Here is a 20,919-nt window from a genome sequence, read left to right on the forward strand (position 1 = left end):
CCGCGCGCCCTCTCTCGCCCTCCCCGCGCGCCCCTCTCTCGCCCTCCCCCGCGCGCCCTCTCTCGCCCTCCCCGCGCGCCCCTCCTCCTGCGCGCGCCCTCTCTCGCCCTCCCCGCGCGCCCCTCCTCCTGCGCGCGCCCTCTCTCGCCCTCCCCGCGCGCCCTCTCTCGCCCTCCCGCGCGCCCCTCCTCCTGCGCGCGCCCTCTCTCGCCCTCCCCGCGCGCTCTCTCTCGCCCTCCCCGCGCCCCTCCTCCTGCGCGCGCCCTCTCTCGCCCTCCCCGCGCCCCCTCTCTCGCCCTCCCCGCGCCCCTCCTCCTGCGCGCGCCCCTCTCTCGCCCTCCACGCGCGTCCTCTCTCGCCCTCCCCGCGCCCCTCCCCCTGCGCGCGCGCTCTCTCTCTCGCCCTCCCTGCGCCCCTCCCCCTGCGCGCGCGCGCGCTCTCTCTCGCCCTCCCTGCGCCCCTCCCCCTGCGCGCGCGCGCTCTCTCTCGCCCTCCCTGCGCCCTCCCCCTGCGCGCGCGCGCTCTCTCTCGCCCTCCCTGCGCCCCTCCCCCTGCGCGCGCGCGCTCTCTCTCGCCCTCCCTGCGCCCCTCCCCCTGCGCGCGCTGCGCGCTCTCTCGCCCTCCCTGCGCCCCTCCCCCTGCGCGCGCGCGCGCTCTCTCGCCCTCCCTGCGCCCCTCCCCCTGCGCGCCGCGCGCTCTCTCTCGCCCTCCCTGCGCCCCTCCCCCTGCGCGCGCGCGCTCTCTCTCGCCCTCCCTGCGCCCCTCCCCCTGCGCGCGCGCGCTCTCTTCGCCCTCCCTGCGCCCCTCCCCCTGCGCGCGCCCTCCCTGCGCCCCTCCCCCTGCGCGCGCCCTCCCTGCGCCCCTCCCCCTGCGCGCGCCCTCCCTGCGCCCCTCCCCCTGCGCGCGCCCTCTCTCGCCCTCCCCGCGCGCCCTCTCTCGCCCTCCCCGCGCGCCCTCTCTCGCCCTCCCCGCGCGCCCCTCCTCCTGCGCGCGCCCTCTCTCGCCCTCCACGGCGCGCCCTCTCTCGCCCTCCCCGCGCGCCCCTCCTCCTGCGCGCGCCCTCTCTCGCCCTCCCGCGCGCCCTCTCTCGCCCTCCCCGCGCGCCCTCTCTCGCCCTCCCGCGCGCCCTCTCTCGCCCTCCCGCGCGCCCTCTCTCGCCCTCCCCGCGCGCCCCTCCTCCTGCGCGCGCCCTCTCTCGCCCTCCCCGCGCGCCCTCTCTCGCCCTCCCGCGCGCCCCTCCTCCTGCGCGCGCCCTCTCTCGCCCTCCCCCGCGCGCTCTCTCTCGCCCTCCCTGCGCGCGCCCTCTCTCGCCCTCCCCGCGCGCCCTCTCTCGCCCTCCCTGCGCCCCTCCCCCTGCGCGCAGCGCGCCCTCTCTCGCCCTCCCTGCGCCCCTCCCCCTGCGCGCGCGCGCCCTCTCTCGCCCTCCCTGCGCCCCTCCCCCTGCGCGCGCGCGCCCTCTCTCGCCCTCCCTGCGCCCCTCCCCCTGCGCGCGCGCGCCCTCTCTCGCCCTCCCTGCGCCCCTCCCCCTGCGCGCGCGCGCCCTCTCTCGCCCTCCCTGCGCCCCTCCCCCTGCGCGCGCGCGCCCTCTCTCGCCCTCCCTGCGCCCCTCCCCCTGCGCGCGCGCGCCCTCTCTCGCCCTCCTGCGCCCCTCCCCCTGCGCGCGCGCGCCCTCTCTCGCCCTCCCTGCGCCCCTCCCCCTGCGCGCGCGCGCCCTCTCTCGCCCTCCCTGCGCCCCTCCCCCTGCGCGCGCGCGCCCTCTCTCGCCCTCCTGCGCCCCTCCCCTGCGCGCGCGCGCCCTCTCTCGCCCTCCCTGCGCCCCTCCCCCTGCGCGCGCGCGCCCTCTCTCGCCCTCCCTGCGCCCCTCCCCCTGCGCGCGAGCGCGCCCTCTCTCGCCCTCCCTGCGCCCCTCCCCCTGCGCGCGCGCGCCCTCTCTCGCCCTCCCTGCGCCCCTCCCCCTGCGCGCGCGCGCCCTCTCTCGCCCTCCCTGCGCCCCTCCCCCTGCGCGCGCGCGCCCTCTCTCGCCCTCCCTGCGCCCCTCCCCCTGCGCTGCGCGCGCCCTCTCTCGCCCTCCTGCGCCCCTCCCCCTGCGCGCGCGCGCCCTCTCTCGCCCTCCCTGCGCCCCTCCCCCTGCGCGCGCGCGCCCTCTCTCGCCTCCCTGCGCCCCTCCCCTGCGCGCGCGCGCCCTCTCTCGCCCTCCCTGCGCCCCTCCCCTGCGCGCGCGCGCCCTCTCTCGCCCTCCCTGCGCCCCTCCCCCTGCGCGCGCGCGCCCTCTCTCGCCCTCCCTGCGCCCCTCCCCTGCGCGCGCGCGCCCTCTCTCGCCCTCCCTGCGCCCCTCCCCCTGCGCGCGCGCGCCCTCTCTCGCCCTCCCTGCGCCCCTCCCCCTGCGCGCGCGCGCCCTCTCTCGCCCTCCCTGCGCCCCTCCCCCTGCGCGCGCGCCCTCTCTCGCCCTCCCTGCGCCCCTCCCCCTGCGCGCGCGCTCTCTCTCGCCCTCCCTGCGCCCTCCCCCTGCGCGCGCGCTCTCTCTCGCCTCCCTGCGCCCCTCCCCCTGCGCGCGCGCTCTCTCTCGCCCTCCCTGCGCCCCTCCCCCTGCGCGCGCGCGCTCTCTCTCGCCCTCCCTGCGCCCCTCCCCCTGCGCGCGCGCTCTCTCTCGCCCTCCCTGCGCCCCTCCCCCTGCGCGCGCGCTCTCTCTCGCCCTCCCTGCGCCCCTCCCCCTGCGCGCGCGCTCTCTCTCGCCCTCCCTGCGCCCCTCCCCCTGCGCGCGCGCTCTCTCTCGCCCTCCCTGCGCCCCTCCCCCTGCGCGCGCGCTCTCTCTCGCCTCCCTGCGCCCCTCCCCCTGCGCGCGCGCTCTCTCTCGCCCTCCCTGCGCCCCTCCCCCTGCGCGCGCGCTCTCTCTCGCCCCTCCCTGCGCCCCTCCCCCCTGCGCGCGCGCTCTCTCTCGCCCTCCCTGCGCCCCTCCCCCTGCGCGCGCGCTCTCTCTCGCCCTCCCTGCGCCCCTCCCCCTGCGCGCGCGCTCTCTCTCGCCCTCCCTGCGCCCCTCCCCCTGCGCGCGCGCTCTCTCTCGCCCTCCCTGCGCCCCTCCCCCTGCGCGCGCGCTCTCTCTCGCCCTCCCTGCGCCCCTCCCCCTGCGCGCGCGCTCTCTCTCGCCCTCCCTGCGCCCCTCCCCCTGCGCGCGCGCTCTCTCTCGCCCTCCCTGCGCCCCTCCCCCTGCGCGCGCGCTCTCTCTCGCCCTCCCTGCGCCCCTCCCCCTGCGCGCGCGCTCTCTCTCGCCCTCCCTGCGCCCCTCCCCCTGCGCGCGCGCTCTCTCTCGCCCTCCCTGCGCCCCTCCCCCTGCGCGCGCGCTCTCTCTCGCCCTCCCTGCGCCCCTCCCCCTGCGCGCAGCGCTCTCTCTCGCCCTCCCTGCGCCCCTCCCCCTGCGCGCGCGCTCTCTCTCGCCCTCCCTGCGCCCCTCCCCCTGCGCGCGCGCTCTCTCTCGCCCTCCCTGCGCCCCTCCCCCTGCGCGCGCGCTCTCTCTCGCCCTCCCTGCGCCCCTCCCCCTGCGCGCGCGCTCTCTCTCGCCCTCCCTGCGCCCCTCCCCCTGCGCGCGCGCTCTCTCTCGCCCCTCCCCCTGCGCGCGCGCTCTCTCTCGCCCTCCCTGCGCCCCTCCCCCTGCGCGCCGCGCTCCTCCCTCCTCGCCCCCTCCCCCTGCGCCCCTCCCCCTGCGCGCGCGCTCTCTCTCGCCCTCCCTGCGCCCCCTCCCCCTGCGCGCGCGCTCTCTCTCGCCCTCCCTGCGCCCCTCCCCCTGCGCGCGCGCTCTCTCTCGCCCTCCCTGCGCCCCTCCCCCTGCGCGCGCGCTCTCTCTCGCCCTCCCTGCGCCCCTCCCCCTGCGCGCGCGCTCTCTCTCGCCCTCCCTGCGCCCCTCCCCCTGCGCGCGCGCTCTCTCTCGCCCTCCCTGCGCCCCTCCCCCTGCGCGCGCGCTCTCTCTCGCCCTCCCTGCGCCCCTCCCCCTGCGCGCGCGCTCTCTCTCGCCCTCCCTGCGCCCCTCCCCCTGCGCGCGCGCTCTCTCTCGCCCTCCCTGCGCCCCTCCCCCTGCGCGCGCGCTCTCTCTCGCCCTCCCTGCGCCCCTCCCCCTGCGCGCGCGCTCTCTCTCGCCCTCCCTGCGCCCCTCCCCCTGCGCGCGCGCTCTCTCTCGCCCTCCCTGCGCCCCTCCCCCTGCGCGCGCGCTCTCTCTCGCCCTCCCTGCGCCCCTCCCCCTGCGCGCGCGCTCTCTCTCGCCCTCCCTGCGCCCCTCCCCCTGCGCGCGCGCTCTCTCTCGCCCTCCCTGCGCCCCTCCCCCTGCGCGCGCGCTCTCTCTCGCCCTCCCTGCGCCCCTCCCCCTGCGCGCGCGCTCTCTCTCGCCCTCCCTGCGCCCCTCCCCCTGCGCGCTCTCTCTCGCCCTCCTGCGCCCCTCCCCCTGCGCGCGCTCTCTCGCCCTCCCTGCGCCCCTCCCCCTGCGCGCGCTCTCTCGCCCTCCCTGCGCCCCTCCCCCTGCGCGCGCTCTCTCGCCCTCCCTGCGCGCGCTCTCTCGCCCTCCCTGCGCCCCTCCCCCTGCGCGCGCGCTCTCTGCGCCCCTCCCCCTTCACACTTCACACACTCCCGCCAGCACGCGCATGAACTCTTCACACCTCCCCCAAAACACACACTTCACACTCACAACACGCGCACGAACACACACTTCACGCACAACTCGCGCGCCCACTCCCCCCCGCTTTTAGTGCCACCCATAGAATGCTTACCTTTCAAGCCATTCCTTAAAGAAGCGTAACTCGGGCAGATGCAACACAGCCGGGTTCCCTTTGCAAAGCTGCACAAAGGCGCTAAGATCCCGCAGTTTCTGTGGATCCATGCTGGCTGAGTGATTGCGCGCTGCAAGTCTTCCCTGCTCCCACCCACCCCTTAGCACGCATGCGCAACACCGCCGCGGTGCTTGCGACTTCAGGAACTTTCTGGAAATTGTCACCCACCGCACAGCCTGCTTACAAATCGTGGTTTGGCCTCAGCCGAAAATACCCAAATCAATTTCTAACATCAAACCCTTATTGTTTTGTTTCTTTATTGTATTTTAAAAGCCTTCCGTCTCTCATTACCGGGCGAGGAGTTTGCAATGTCAGGCAGTATTAAGACCACCTACAAGCGCGGTTGCGGCAACTGCCCACGTGATCTCCAGGCTAACCAATTGTCTTAAAGATTGCGTAATTCTCGACCAACGAACGATCGGAAGCGCTGTTCCTTCGTCATCAGACTGCGACAAGGCTGTGACAGGCAAGAGCGATGTCTTTTGACCTGAGGCGGCTTTCTCAGGCCATGTTGTAGATAACGTGCTGGCTGCTTGTTAATGCGATTGTGTCTGCAGTGTTTATAAATAATGGTGCTAACTGACGGATAATCAGTCATGTTTCTCAAAACATTAAGAAATATCAGTACACCTGTAAAGAATCTCAGTGTTGAAGGTTAGACTCTCAAGAGTGTGGGGAGGGAACACGGTGGAAAGCTGTTTAACACCCATAGGAACTTCCAATATTATGTAGGAAGCTCAGTTGTGTTAAACTGCTGAATTATAAAACAAATTAAACTGAGTTGATGAAGGGACTTTTGGGCAAGATGAAAGCCCGTACTGGATCTGTAAATGACTCCAAGAAGCAGATAAAAAGGTGCACAGGAATTTTTAAACCTATAAATTACTTTTTTAAAAAAATTCTTTTAACCCCCCTTCGTGAGCCACCTGCAACTGTTTCAAATAATAACAAAGTTTTGGAAATGTGTACCCAACGTCTGTGAAGATGGAAAAGCAGTAATATGTTTCAGATCTGTGACCGTTTATCAGAACAGGTTCCCATCAGTAAGTGTGTGAAGTAGCCTGAAGATTTTCTCTTTGGCCTTTAATGTTAAGTGCACTTTCTATTCTTCAGGATGCAGTATCTGCTTCCACAGGAGATTTTCCATAATACCTTCAGGACAGAAGAACCTCCCCCCTCGCTACCTTGGTCAGCCTAGCCCCTTCACACACCCGCATCTCCTTAAAACAGGTATGAAGTTAATGAAAAAATGAGCGATTGATGATTACGTGTTTGTTGGACATGCCGCTTCCAAACCTAGGCAGATCAGTCCACAAAGTCCAAGGAATTCAGCTCCTTATTTCATGGTGTTTCATCCTAGTTGGTTTCAAGATGTTAAAAGATGGGAGGTTTGGAAAAGCCTGCTTATAAAAAAGGCTTTATTGGTGCAAATTAAGGACAATATGATTTGTTAGCTTCAAGCTTATAGCATGATACATCACAGAAGTACCAACATGTGTTTGCTAGCACTTTGACAGGGCAACCCAGTTATTCCCAATCCTCTGCCCTTTCCTCATTAGTCCTTTTTTTTCCCTTTGACTGTTTCTTTTTTAAAATTATGATCGAATCTAAAACATGCAACTTAGTAGCAGGAGTAGGCTGAACTGATGTGGCTTTGACTCCAATTTTCTCTCTGTCACTCTTAACTCCCTTGTCATTCAAAAATCTGTCAAATTTAACCTTAAATATAACTGTCCTGCTCTATTTCTGGTGTTGTGTGTATTCCGGTCATACTTGCTTCATCATCAGTGACTCCTCCTTCAGTTGCCTTGACCCCAAGCTGTGGAATTCCATCACTACACCTCTTTGCACCTCAACCTCACATTTCTCCTTTAAAACACATTTTGAAAATTTACCTCTTTGACCAGTCTTAACAGTCATTATCTCCTGTGTGGCTCGGTGTCATTTTTTTTGTTTTATAACGCTGTTGTGCAGCAGTTCTCTTTGGATGTTTGATTACATTAAAAGTGCTATACAGATATACATTGTTAAACGCATGTGCTATTCAAATGGACTACACTTTGTTCTGATTAATCCAAATCCTATATAAACAATTGCTTAAAGAAAAGAAAATGTCAATTCTTGCAATTAAAACAATGCTGGAAATCTAGCTGACAGTTGGTCTGAGAGGGAAGAATGGTTAACTTGTCCTCCCTCTCTCACCTGCTACGAAGTTCTAACATATTTTGTTTCTATGAAGAGCATTTCAAGAAGCTGTGATATTTCAGAGTATGACCATATTTCTGCATCATCGACAGGCGAGGTCACTCCCGGGCTGTCACAGGTTGAATATGCTCTGCGTCGACATAAACTGCTGAGCCTCATCCACAAAGAAGCCGAGAGGTTGGGGACTTCTGATCATGCCATCATTCAGCTGTCCCACCCCACCTGCTACATGACGAATGACATCCCGTTTCCCTTTCACCAGAACACAAACTTCCTCTACCTCTGCGGCTTTCAGGAGCCAGACAGCATACTGCTACTCCACAGTATTCCCGGAAAGAGCCTTCCTTCCCACAAAGCCGTCTTATTTGTGCCAAGAAGGAACCAAAGCCGAGAGCTCTGGGATGGACCACGCTCTGGGGTAGATGGTGCAGTTTCCCTCACAGGTGTGGATGAGGCCTACACTACAGAGGAATTCAGACATTACATGCAGAGGTTTAAAGGTCAGTGGCATTTTGTGTAAGTGGGAAACCACATTGGGACTGGAGAGACAATCTCAACCAGTGTAGAATTGTTTTTGTTGGGGGAATGGAAATGTCAGGCCAGAGTCATCATTCAGAGGCTGGAGGTTACGATCCTGTACACGGTAGAGTAAAGGGACTTCCACATCAGTTCTGCTGTGCTGCTGATCTGAGAGTATTCTAGGTGGGGTCCTTGAACAAACCATTACTTTCCCCAGCAGTAAACATGGGGATGATCAAACAAAAAAGAATGATCTTCATTTGTAGGAAGCCAATTCTGTTGATCTAGTTCCATCAACGGTCCTAATGATGCGGGCCTTTTTTTATACAGTTTCATACCAGAATTTAATTTTAACAATGAATTTCTTATTGTTCTGGTTATTCGTTCATACGATGTGCCTGTTGCTGGTTAAGCCAGCATTTATTGCCCATCCCTAATTGCCTTTGAGAAGGTGGTGGTGAATCGCTTTTGAATCGCTGAAATCCTTGGGGTGGAGGGACATTCACAATGGTTTTAGGAAGGGAATTCCAGGATATTGGTCAAGAAAACCATCCCGTACACACTCCAGAAATTCCTCCTTTATGGCATTGTAGCTAATTTGGTTTTCCCAATCTACGTGCAGATTAAAATCACCCATGATCACCAATATTCCCTTATCGTATGTGTCTCTAATTTCCTGTTTAATGCCATTCTGAACATCACCACTGCAGTTAGGTGTCTATATATGACAGCTAGTAATGTTTTTGCCCCCCTGGTTTTTCTCAACTCTATCCAGACAGACTCCACATTGTCAGAGCTAATATCCTTTCTCACTGTTGCATTAATTTCCTCTTTATCCAGCAGTGCCATTCCACCACCTGTTCTTTATTGCCTGTTCTTCCTAAATACTGCATTCCCTAGGACATTCCTACCCCTGGTCACCCTGCAGCCACGTCTCCATAATCTCAATTATATCGTACCCATTTACATCAATTTGCGCATGAACATTTAAGGTGGTGACTGCAATGCCAGTCAACCGGTTTCCTCGTCTTGAATCGTGCCAAGTTTCTGGAATGTTGTTGGAGCTGCCCTCATCCAGGCAAGTGAAAGCTATTTCATCACACTCCTGACTTGTACTTTGTAGATGATGGACTAGGTATTTAGCAACTTTTTGCGACAAATGTACTGATGTGATCAGCTGCTATTCAACAATCGCTCATAAATGAGATTGGTTTGGGTAGAGTTGTGGGTGATCTAGTGAAAATGGACCCTGAGAATGTGTTAAGTACTGTGTTTTTGGGCATTCCTAATGCATTACATTTCCTGCATGCTGAGCTTAGAATCCAGCCCAACTGATTTTTGCATCCATTAATGTAAGTTTGATGTGCTGGAATTGCTAGTGATATGGAACCTAGGGCCAGAAATGTGATACCTCCTGCGGTGACTTCATCTACATTTGTAACAACCAAATAGTAGACACAGTAGCAAGAGTTACATTGACCAGGATGCTCCTAAATTCAAGATCTTTGTTAAAGCGCCTTATACATAAAACATTTGGTGATGGAAAAGCTTGAATTTCCAGAGCAACTGTGGAACCTGATGTTGGTTACATATAGAGGCAAAGCCATAATATCTCTGGACGGTTAATCCATAGTCCAGACCAGTGTTCTGGGGACATGGGTGCTGCCACGGTAGCTGGTGAAATTTAGAAATGAGGCGAATGGCAACCATGTAACTATTGTTAGTTGTTTTAGGTACCCACCCTGGTTCACTAATGTCTTTTAGGGAATTGAACATTTGTGTTCAGCCCACAGCAATGTGGTTGACTCTTAGCTGCCCGCTGAAATGGCCTGGAAAGCCAATCTCAAAGACAATTAGGATGAGCAACAAATGCTAGACTTGCAGAGATGGCCACAGTGACTACTGAGGCCAGTTGACAAGTTTGGCTGACTAGCTAGGAGGTGAATTTGGAATTCAGATGCGTAAATGTGCAAAGCTCAGCTATGTGAGATGACTAGAGAGATTGTCTTTAAGCGTAGAGGAAGTTAATGAACGATTGAATGAAGATACTCAAAATTACAACTAGTTTTGCCATGGTAAGCAGGGAGCAACTGATTCTGCTGGCAGATTGGTAGATAACAGAAAGTCACAAACTTAAGGCTGTGAATGCTGTCAATACCGTCCGTGGGGGCACCCAAGCTGGGGCCTCTCAGTCTAATTATGAATTGGTGGAAGCGACAGGCCTACCTTTAAGATTGTACTGCCAATTGTTCCAGTTGGAAGTGAAAACAGGGCACAGTAAGCTGGGGCTGACCATGAGGAGCTTCCCAGATGACTCTGCGGATCAGGAAAGATCAGAATTGAGCCGAAGTCAATTGCCTTGTCAAGTCTTCATCATTAACATTCAAAGATTAAGAAGTTCCCTGACCATCTCCAGTGCCATGCTGCACTGCCTTTCAGTTCCAGAGCTGGGAAGCCATACCTGGGTCTTATTGAAAGTTTGTAGCTCAGGTCGTGGATGCAGTTGTTCGTTAACTCACCAAGCTGGTTGTTCTGTGGTGTACAGTCATTTTGTTACCATTCTAGGCAACATCATCAGTGTGACCTGTAATTGAACCGTTGGTGCTCTGCTCTGTTCTGAATTTATATGAACCACGGGTGTGGTGGGTCTTGTTACTTCCAGTTCCGTTATTTATCAGTGGTCTGTGCACAGGGTCTATTTCTATGCGCTTGTTAATGGAGTCCCGGGTTGAGAACTAAGCTTCTGGAAATTCCCTTGTATGTCTGTTGCTCGCTTGTCCCAGTATAGTCACTTTGTTGCAGTCGAACCGATAGCCCTCATTGTCTGTGTGTATCGAGACACTTGAATGTTGGTTATGCCTTTTCACTGCCAGCTGGTGTTTGTGTGACCTGGCCATCAGTTTCTTCCCTCTTTGTCCAAAGTCATGTTTATTGCACTCACTGCATGGGATTCTGTATGTCAAGTTAGTCCCAGATAAAAACCAAAAGAACTGCAGATGCTGTAAATCAGGAACAAAAACAAAGTTGCTGGGAAAGCTCAGCAGGTCTGGCAGCATCTGTGGAGGAGAAAACAGTGTTAACTTTTTGGGTCTGGTGACCCTTTCTCAGAACATTCCTCAAAGTTCTGAAGGAGGGTCACCAGACCCGAAACATTAATTCTGTTTTCTCTTCCACAGATGCTGCCTGACCTGCTGACCTTTTCCAGCAACTTTGTTTTTGATCAATTTAGTCCTATTTACTGCCTACAACACAAATGACAGTCAGAGAACATGGTACCAACACTTCGATTAGAGGTCACACAGATGATGTTACCTGGAATGGTAACAAAACATCTGTACACCATGGAACAACTGGCTCAGCAAACTAATGAGCAACTGCGGCTATATCTGGGGGCCAGAGCTGCTTTTGCACCTTGCCACCTCCTTGTTTAATTTCCAGAGATGCAGTATCAGCCAGGCATGGCCTCATACTCCAGGAAGGACAACTGGCAAAGGCTGGGTGACAAGGCAGTGGGGCAAAAGCTGCAGAGCCATCACTGCGGACAGGTAGTAATGTATTTAGAATGTGTTAGATAGCTGCTTGTCTATACAATGTCACACAATTGCCAGAGACTTCTCCGATCAATTAAGTTGTCTGGTGCTGATCATTATGTTAGAAATTAGAATCCTGACAGTGTGGAGACAGGCCCTTCAGCCCAACAAGTCCACACCGAACCTCAGAGAATCCCACCCAGACTCACCCTCCCACATCCCACACCTCCCTGAACACTACGGGCAATTTAGCATGGCCAATCCACCTAGCCTGCACATCTTCGGACTGTGGGAGGAAACCCACACAGACATGGGGAGAATGTGAAAACTCCACACAGACAGTTGCCTGAGGCTGGAATTGAACCCAGGTCCCCTGGTGCTGTGAGGCAGCAGTGCTAACCGCTGTGCCACCGTGCCAGTATTAGTTAGGCAAAATAAATAGACAGTCCCTTTCAAAATTCAGGTTATTTATTACAAACTTAACCCCTTTCTGCATCACTCATACTATTCCATGGTTCTGTGGAAATTTCCCAGAAAACTGCACAAGCTGACAACTGCCAGAAACCTGGCTAGGGAATTGAATTTAGGGCCTGACTTTAGTGTTACAATCAGTAGTGGACACTCCCTTTAATGACCTCTCAAAGATCAACATTAGCAGAGGACTGGCTGCTGGCCGGGTATGTGCTGTTAGCAGGAAAAGCCAAAACTATAGAAAAAAAAACAAAAATGAGCTTCAGGCATTTGGTTTTTTAAAATGTTTTTTAATGGAACACAAAACACTAATATGTCAGACAGAAGCAGCATCCAATGCATCACCTTGGAGAAACAGAGAGAATATTGCACCTTTTGCTCAACGTACTGTAACTCCCAACTCGGTCCCAAAGTGTAAAATGAACCATCCTCCTGTTTCGCAGGGGGTCATAATCCTGTTATAAGGCCCGATCTGGAAATTGTTAAATCTCCAATCACATTGTGATTAATGACCCTGTAAACATCTTCAGTGTCAAGTATTATTCAGTAATTAAATAGGTTCAAAACTTCAAAAATACTTCTTACCACAGTAAGTTTGATCTCAATTGATCTTAGTACTCCAATATGGACTCTAGACTTACAGTAATGTAGTTGATTCTTAACCATCCCTGAAATAGAGGAGGCAATGGCCAGGTGGTATTATCACTGGACTATTAATACAGAGACCCAGGTAATCTTTTGGGGACCCAGATCCGAATTCTGCCACGTCAGTTGAAAGAATTTGAATTCAAAGAAAGAAATCTGAAATCAAGAGTCTAACTATTGCCCTGAATCCGTTGCTGATTGTCAGGAAAAACCCATCTGGTTCACCAATGTCCTTTTGGGAAGGAAACTGCCATCCTTACCTGGTCTGTCTGCAGACCAATAGCAATGTGGTTGATTACTGACTCCCCACTGAGCAATTAGGGATGGGCAATAAATGCTGCCTAGCCAGCGACGCCCTCATCCCATGCGTGATTTTTTTAAAAAATAGCCAAACTGAGAAAAAGCTTTTATTCATCAGTGAAGGACTGAGCAGAATACACACGTTCTGTCCTTACAGTCGTTGTGTGAGAGTATGTAGATGCCAGGATGACTTTTCACTCGAAGACTGGGTAGAAGAATTGATTTTAAATACATGGTTCCATTTGCTGACAATGCTCACAATTCAGTAATTGAACTGCTGGGTCCTGGTAGATTATCTGTGGGATAGATGGATCACTAGATGGAGTAGTGGAAAACAGGAGAGTGAGCAAAAATGCCAGTGATTGATACTGGCATAGCTGCATCAAGTCCATCATCTTGGAATGACAGAGACACAAAGCATAATTCACAGTGTGACATGGTTCATTTAATGCTTCCACAAAGTGTGACGCAGGACTGGCATTGACTGCAGGGAACATCCAAGGAATCAAAAGAGCAAGTGCGCATCAAAAAGGCTTTGGGCTAAAGGTTGCAAGCTGCACTGGTCCAGCACTGCAGTTCAGCCCATGCATGCAGCCACTGCATGGTGAGCTCAGTTCTCCACATGGACCTTGACATTGGTCATGGAGCCTGTGCTGCACTTGGGTCCATTAGTGACTTCCTGTATCCTCACTGCTCCCGTGGTGCACCTGTATTCACACTGCTCCCACTGTGTCCCTGCCTGCATCCAGGCCGCTGCCGCGGCGTCCCTGCCTGCATCCAGGCCGCTGCCGCGGTCTGCCTCCAGATTCCAGATGTCTCCAAAAGTTGCAGTTTTATTGAAAGTGCACCAGATGTAATCTTTAAGCTAATGAAATGTGAGGCTGGATGAACACAGCAGGCCAAGCAGCATTTCAGGAGCACAAAAGCTGACGTTTCGGGCCTAGACCCTTCATCAGAGAGGGGGATGGGGGGAGGGAACTGGAATAAATAGGGAGAGAGGGGGAGGCGGACCGAAGATGGAGAGTAAAGAAGATAGGTGGAGAGGGTGTAGGTGGGGAGGTAGGGAGGGGATAGGTCAGTCCAGGGAAGACGGACAGGTCAAGGAGGTGGGATGAGGTTAGTAGGTAGCTGGGGGTGCGGCTTGGGGTGGGAGGAAGGGATGGGTGAGAGGAAGAACTGGTTAGGGAGGCAGAGACAGGTTGGACTGGTTTTGGGATGCAGTGGGTGGGGGGGAAGAGCTGGGCTGGTTGTGTGGTGCAGTGGGGGGAGGGGATGAACTGGGCTGGTTTAGGGATGCAGTGGGGGAAGGGGAGATTTTGAAACTGGTGAAGTCCACATTGGTACCATATGGCTGCAGGGTTCCCAGGCGGAATATGAGTTGCTGTTCCTGCAACCTTCAGGTGGCATCATTGTGGCAGTGCAGGAGGCCCATGGTATCAATGTGGACTTCACCAGTTTCAAAATCTCCCCTTCCCCCACTGCATCCCTAAACCAGCCCAGTTCATCCCCTCCCCCCACTGCACCACACAACCAGCCCAGCTCTTCCCCCCCACCCACTGCATCCCAAAACCAGTCCAACCTGTCTCTGCCTCCCTAACCGGTTCTTCCTCTCACCCATCCCTTCCTCCCACCCCAAGCCGCACCCCCAGCTACCTACTAACCTCATCCCACCTCCTTGACCTGTCCATCTTCCCTGGACTGACCTATCCCCTCCCTACCTCCCCACCTACACCCTCTCCACCTATCTTCTTTACTCTCCATCTTCGGTCCGCCTCCCCCTCTCTCCCTATTTATTCCAGTTCCCTCTCCCCATCCCCGTCTCTGATGAAGGGTCTAGGCCCGAAACGTCAGCTTTTGTGCTCCTGAGATGCTGCTTGGCCTGCTGTGTTCATCCAGCCTCACATTTCATTATCTTGGAATCTCCAGCATCTGCAGTTCCCATTATCTGTAATCTTTAAGCTGTTTGTTCTCAACCCCAGCTTTGCCTAATATTGTCCTTAACCCATTCTTCTTGGCTTAGGTGGAATTTCCTGGCATTGAAGTACCAGTGCACTGAGGGCTGGGTATGGCCACTGTGGACAAGCTGGTGGGAAGTGATGCAAAGCCTGTACTTAGGCCTTCATGATTATGAGATGTACTAACTGCCATTTGCAAAGAACCAGAGAGGTAATGCAGAAAATCAGTCAGAGTCACCTAGTCAGTGAGTTTTTCCGTCCCGAAACTCCAGTGAGTCCTTCTCTCACTGATCTCCAGTGAGTTTTTCCCTGATCTACAGCAGTTCTTTCCCATGCCAATCCCCAGTGCAGCCTCACTCCTATCCCTAGCGAGTCTGTCTCCTTCTCTATGTGGCCTCCAAATAGCCTTCCCCAATCCTCCCCACAAAACCCCTCCTGACCCACTTCTGTAAGCTGTGTTGCAAAAAGGGGAGAACAACACAGCAGTGCATAATGATGTTGTAACAGTGGAAATTGTAACATAAACTCAGAGGAAACATGCTGAGGAATCAGCAATTTTACAATGGAAGTACACTAAGGACACGTTTTTAGCCTTGAACAACTGATAAAAGACTGGAAATGCAGTTGTGACAATAGTCGGGTGCCATGTGCACCTATCTCAAAGCAAATAGGTGCCCTTGATACTGCCAACCACCACAAGTTAGCGTGGTTGACCGGCCCTGCAGTATACTGGAAGGAATACATCTATTCTGTGCCAAGGAGAGGTATGGTAAATAGTGCCAATAGGTAACACCTACTTTGGATTCAGCCTCAGCCCCATGGAATGAGACATGGATGCCCATAAATGACATAGTGCAGTGTTGTTGATGTACACAAAAGGTCAGGGAGGGAGCTGGCTGCGTCTTTGGCTGCTCAGCAAGAAATAGGGTTAGTTCCGGAACACAAGGGGTGGTGTCAACATTCAGTATGGTGTGAATTGTTCATCTGCAAGGGTTTACAACATCTGGAAGATTATTGAGGTTTCCTTGAGCTGCATTGACCCAAGAAGAAGAGTGAAGACAGTACCTGAGTCACTTGTAAGATAATAAAATGTGAGGCTGGATGAACACAGCAGGCCAAGCAGCATCTCAGGAGCACAAAAGCTGACGTTTCGGGCCTAGACCCTTCATCAGAGAGGGGTTGAGGTGAGGGCTCTGGAATAAATAGGGAGAGAGGGGGAGGCGGACCGAAGATGGAGAGAAAAGAAGATAGGTGAGGAGAGTATAGGTGGGGAGGTAGGGAGGGGATAGGTCAGTCCAGGGAAGACGGACAGGTCAAGGAGGTGGGATGAGGTTAGTAGGTAGATGGGGGTGCGGCTTGGGGTGGGAGGAAGGGATGGGTGAGAGGAAGAACAGGTTAGGGAGGCAGAGACAGGTTGGACTGGTTTTGGGATGCAGTGGGTGGAGGGGAAGAGCTGGGCTGGTTTTGTGGTGCAGTGGGGGGAGGGGACGAACTGGGCTGGTTTAGGGATGCAGTTGGGGAAGGGGAGATTTTGAAACTGGTGAAGTCCACATTGATACCATTAGGCTGCAGGGTTCCCAGGCGGAATATGAGTTGCTGTTCCTGCAACCTTCGGGTGGCATCATTGTGGCACTGCAGGAGGCCCATGATGGACATGTCATCTAAAGAATGGGAGGGGGAGTGGAAATGGTTTGCGACTGGGAGGTGCAGTTGTTTGTTGCGAACTGAGTGGAGATGTTCTGCAAAGCGGTCCCCAAGCCTCCGCTTGGTTTCCCCAATGTAGAGGAAGCCACGCCGGGTACAGTGGATGCAGTATACCACATTGGCAGATGTGCAGGTGAACCTCTGCTTAATGTGGAATGTCATCTTGGGGCCTGTGATAGGGGTGAGGGAGGAGGTGTGGGGTCAAGTGTAGCATTTCCTGCGGTTGCAGGGGAAGGTGCCGGGTGTGGTGGGGTTGGAGGGCAGTGTGGAGCGAACAAGGGAGTCACGGAGAGAGTGGTCTGTCCGGAAAGCAGACAGGGGAGGGGATGGAAAAATGTCCTGGGTGGTGGGGTCGGATTGTAGATGGCGGAAGTGTCGGAGGATGATGCGTTGTATCCGGAGGTTGGTGGGGTGGTGTGTGAGAATGAGGGGGATCCTCTTTGGGCGGTTGTGGTGGGGGCGGGGTGTGAGGGATGTGTTGCGGGAAATGCGGGAGACGCGGTCAAGGGCGTTCTCGATCACTGTGGGGGGTAGTTGCAGTTCTTGAAGAACTTGGACATCTGGGATGTGCGGGAGTGGAATGTCTTATCGTGGGAGCAGATGCGGCGGAGGCGGAGGAATTGGGAATAGGGGATGGAATTTTTGCAGGAGGGTCGGTGGGAGGAGGTGTATTCTAGGTAGCTGTGGGAGTCGGTGGGCTTGAAATGGACATCAGTTACAAGTAGCAAAAATTCCATCCCCTATTCCCAGTTCCTCCGCCTCCGCTGCATCTGCTCCCACGATAAGACATTCCACTCCCGCACATCCCAGATGTCCAAGTTCTTCAAGAACTGCAACTACCCCCCACAGTGATCGAGAACGCCCTTGACCGCGTCTCCCGCATTTCCCGCAACACATCCCTCACACCCCGCCCCCACCACAACCGTCCAAAGAGGATTCCCCCTCATTCTCACACACCACCCCACCAACCTCCGGATACAACGCATCATCCTCCGACACTTCCGCCATCTACAATCCGACCCCACCACCCAAGACAATTTTCCATCCCCACCACTGTCTGCTTTCCGGAGAGACCACTCTCTCCGTGACTCCCTTGTTCGCTCCACACTGCCCTCCAACCCCACCACACCCGGCACCTTCCCCTGCAACCGCAGGAAATGCTACACTTGCCCCCACACCTCCTCCCTCACCCCTATCCCAGGCCCCAAGATGACATTCCACTTTAAGCAGAGGTTCACCTGCACATCTGCCAATGTGGTATACTGCATCCACTGTACCCGGTGCGGCTTCCTCTACATTGGGGAAACCAAGCGGAGGCTTGGGGACCGCTTTGCAGAACACCTCCGCTCAGTTCACAACAAACAACTGCACCTCCCAGTCGCAAACCATTTCCACTCCCCCTCCCATTCTTTAGATGACATGTCCATCATGGGCCTCCTGCAGTGCCACAATGATGCCACCCGAAGGTTGCAGGAACAGCAACTCATATTCCGCCTGGGAACCCTGCAGCCTAATGGTATCAATGTGGACTTCACCAGTTTCAAAATCTCCCCTTCCCCAACTGCATCCCTAAACCAGCCCAGTTCGTCCCGTCCCCCCACTGCACCACAAAACCAGCCCAGCTCTTCCCCTCCACCCACTGCATCCCAAAACCAGTCCAACCTGTCTCTGCCTCCCTAACCTGTTCTTCCTCTCACCCATCCCTTCCTCCCACCCCAAGCCGCACCCCCATCTACCTACTAACTTCATCCCACCTCCTTGACCTGTCCGTCTTCCCTGGACTGACCTATCCCCTCCCTACCTCCCCACCTATACTCTCTCCACCTATCTTCTTTTCTCTCCATCTTCGGTCCGCCTCCCCCTCTCTCCCTATTTATTCCAGAGCCCTCACCTCAACCCCTCTCTGATGAAGGGTCTAGGCCCGAAACGTCAGCTTTTGTGCTCCTGAGATGCTGCTTGGCCTGCTGTGTTCATCCAGCCTCACATATTATTTTGGATTCTCCAGCATCTGTAGTTCCCATTATACCTGAGTCACTTGTGTTTGGCTATATGGTACTGGAGGTCAGGCTGGTCTGAAATGTTCTGGGGCAATGCTGATGACAAATCAGCAAGCCTCAAGAATATTTTAGTCATAGTTGACATCATTTATGTCAGCATTAACTTTTTCACTCACTTATTTTTCCAGTTTTTCAAACACCTTTTCCTTGTGTTAAAATGAATGGAAGAAGGATAATATATTGGCAAATCAGCCACTAGCATTTGTGCTGAGGGCATTTCTAGAGATAATGAGGCAAAACTCCATGTCATTTGAAAGAATGTGGATTAATAAGTGACAGATGTCACAGACTCGTTAAAGGCCCGTCATCACTGACTAAGCTTGAGTCTTTTCTGAAACAATGGAGAGGATTAATAAACATAGTACTGTCCATGTGAATATGGATTTTCAGTAGGCATTGAATAGGATACCACACAACAGATTTGTTTGTATAACTGAAGCCCATGAAATTAAAGAGGCAGTGATACCAAAGGTACAGCAAGGTGAAAAACAGAGTAGTGGGGCATTGTTTTCCAAATCAGATGAATGTATACAAGATTGTCTGTAAGGTTATCATGGTTCTGCTTTTTTTTTTGCTATCATGATCTTAATTTGAGTGGGGAGGAGGTCATTTTTGCCAGGTTTGTGTTAACACCTGTTAGGAGTGTAATACGTGGCGAGGAGCAAGGTAGCAGACTTAAGGGAGTGAACCTGCTCAAATGGACAGGTCACAAGCTGATGAAATATAATGGGTACGTGAATTGTTGCATTTTGGAAGGAAAAATGAGGAAAAGCAAAATATGAATTAAATGATACAGATTCAATGGACCGCAGCAACAGACATATATCCACCTGGTGAAGGCGACAGGTCAAGATGATAAAGGGAATAAAAGGTTCACTCTCTTTTCCTTCTTCAGGCATTGTTTATCCCTTCTTAAAAGCAGTGTGAATCAGTCATTAGGAATGCAGAGTTATCTGTCATTGATTACCTTGCTGCTGTCTTCTCTCAGTAGTGGTGGAGAACAGACTGTAACATGGCTAAACAATATACCTATGTGGACACGACCAGACCTGAACTTTCAACCCAGAAAACAAATACTTCAGATGTGATTGGCTTTAAGAGTAGCGGCATTGAGAATGAATGCAATAAATCCCTGGTTAGATCTGAACTGGAGTATTGTGTTTGATTCTGGGCACACTACTTCATGAAGAGTGTGAAATCGTGATGAGTTTGCAGAGGAGATTTACGACAACAGTGCCACGCTTGAGGAATTTTTTTTACCAGAATATGGAGAGACTAAAGATTCTGAGGACACAAAGATTGAAAAAGATTTGATCGTGGTGTTTGAAATGAGAGGGGACTTTTGATTGAGTAGATAAGGAGAAACTATTTCAACTAGTAACAAAAATCTGGAGCACACAGATTTAAAAATGAACAAAAAATTCATGGAGAATATGCACACTTTTGTAGTGTGTTAACTGAAAGGCTGTTGGATGTAGATTCTGTTTTAACTTTCACAAGGAAGTTGGATAAATACTTAATGGAGAAAGATTTGTCAGGTTATGGAGAAAGTACAGGGTGCAGGAATTGTTGCATTGGTCTTACAATGAGCTGACACAGCATGATGTTCTGAATGGCTTTCTTCAATTCTGTATGATTCTGCTCCACCTCTATCTCCATGTACAACCAATTGGGAAGTTGAGATATGCTGTTTCTCCTGCAGCAACGCTAATGACTGCACACTGCGATCTCTATTTGCTAGGATCAAGTTAGAGTCAGGTCGTGTATAGCACAAAAAGAGGCCCACCCTGTTAATCAGACATCCATTTTTTAAAATCCCATTTTCCAGCACTTGGCCCATAGCCAAGTATCCTATGGCATTTCAAGTGTTCATCTAAACAGTTCTTAAATGTCTTTAGAGTTCCTGGCTCTACTTTCATGCGATGAGTTCCTGATATTCACTCCCTCTGTGTGAAGTATTTTTCCTCAAGTCCCCTCTGATCCTCCTGCTTTTTATCTGAAAACTGTGCCCCCTGGTTATTGATCCCTGTCCTAAGGGGAAAGGTTTCTCCCCACCTACCTGTCTATGCATCTACCCTGTCAATCAGAAGCCCTCCCTCAGCCTTTTCATCTGTAAGGAAAAAACCCAGCTTATCTACTTGCTGTTCACCACTTTAGCCCAGGCAACTCCCTCGTGAATCTCACCTGCACCCTCTCTGGCGCAATCAGATCTTCCATTTCTGAGACACTCTTCTTTTGTGTGGCAAGCAAAACTGTATACAGGACTCCAGCTGTGGCCTAAATAATGTTGTATACAGCTCTACCATTACCTCCCTGCTCTGGTATTCAGTACTTTGATTAATAAAGGCAAGTATCCCATTTGCCTTCCTCACAACCTTATCTACCTGTCCTGCTGCCCTCAAGGATCTATAGACATGCACACTAAGGTCCCTCTGATCCTCTGTAATTCCTTGTGTCCTATCATTCAACATGTACTCCCTTGCCTTATTAGTCCTCCCAAAGTGCATCACCATACATTTTTCAGGGTTAAAATTCATTTGCTACCATTTAGCCAATCTGACTAGCCTGACTATATTGTCCTACAGTCTAAGGCTTTCCTCCTCACTGTTTCCCTCACCACCAGTTTTCATGTCGTCTATGAATTTGGTGATCAAGCTTCATACATCCTTGTGTCTAGATCATTTATGTGCTCAACAAACAGCACAGGAGTCAGCACTGAATC

The 20,919-nt window shown here is 54.1% G+C and overlaps 2 protein-coding genes across 3 annotated transcripts in view; one reads left to right on the plus strand and one right to left on the minus strand.

Annotated features, from left to right (window-relative positions):
• The window catches only part of st13 (ST13 Hsp70 interacting protein), a 41,707-nt gene extending 36,789 nt beyond the window's left edge, over positions 1 to 4,918 (minus strand). The window contains exon 1 of the mRNA XM_048521381.2: positions 4,752 to 4,918. Within this exon, the coding sequence (XP_048377338.1) occupies positions 4,752 to 4,861 (110 nt within the window). The 5' untranslated portion in view covers positions 4,862 to 4,918. The remainder of the gene's footprint in view (positions 1 to 4,751) is intronic.
• A 365-nt stretch (positions 4,919 to 5,283) lies between these two features.
• The window catches only part of xpnpep3 (X-prolyl aminopeptidase 3, mitochondrial), a 37,162-nt gene continuing 21,526 nt past the window's right edge, over positions 5,284 to 20,919 (plus strand). For both annotated transcript variants that reach the window (XR_007246535.2, XM_048521642.2), the window contains exons 1-3: positions 5,284 to 5,465; positions 5,925 to 6,041; positions 7,109 to 7,516. Coding sequence is in view for 1 of the 2 variants with exons in the window: in XM_048521642.2 (XP_048377599.1) it covers positions 5,408 to 5,465; positions 5,925 to 6,041; positions 7,109 to 7,516 (583 nt within the window). In the remaining variant the exon portion in view is untranslated. The remainder of the gene's footprint in view (positions 5,466 to 5,924; positions 6,042 to 7,108; positions 7,517 to 20,919) is intronic.

This window comes from Stegostoma tigrinum, chromosome 38 (assembly GCF_030684315.1).
Source record: "Stegostoma tigrinum isolate sSteTig4 chromosome 38, sSteTig4.hap1, whole genome shotgun sequence".
In the NCBI taxonomy this organism is placed as follows: Eukaryota; Metazoa; Chordata; class Chondrichthyes; order Orectolobiformes; family Stegostomatidae; genus Stegostoma; species Stegostoma tigrinum.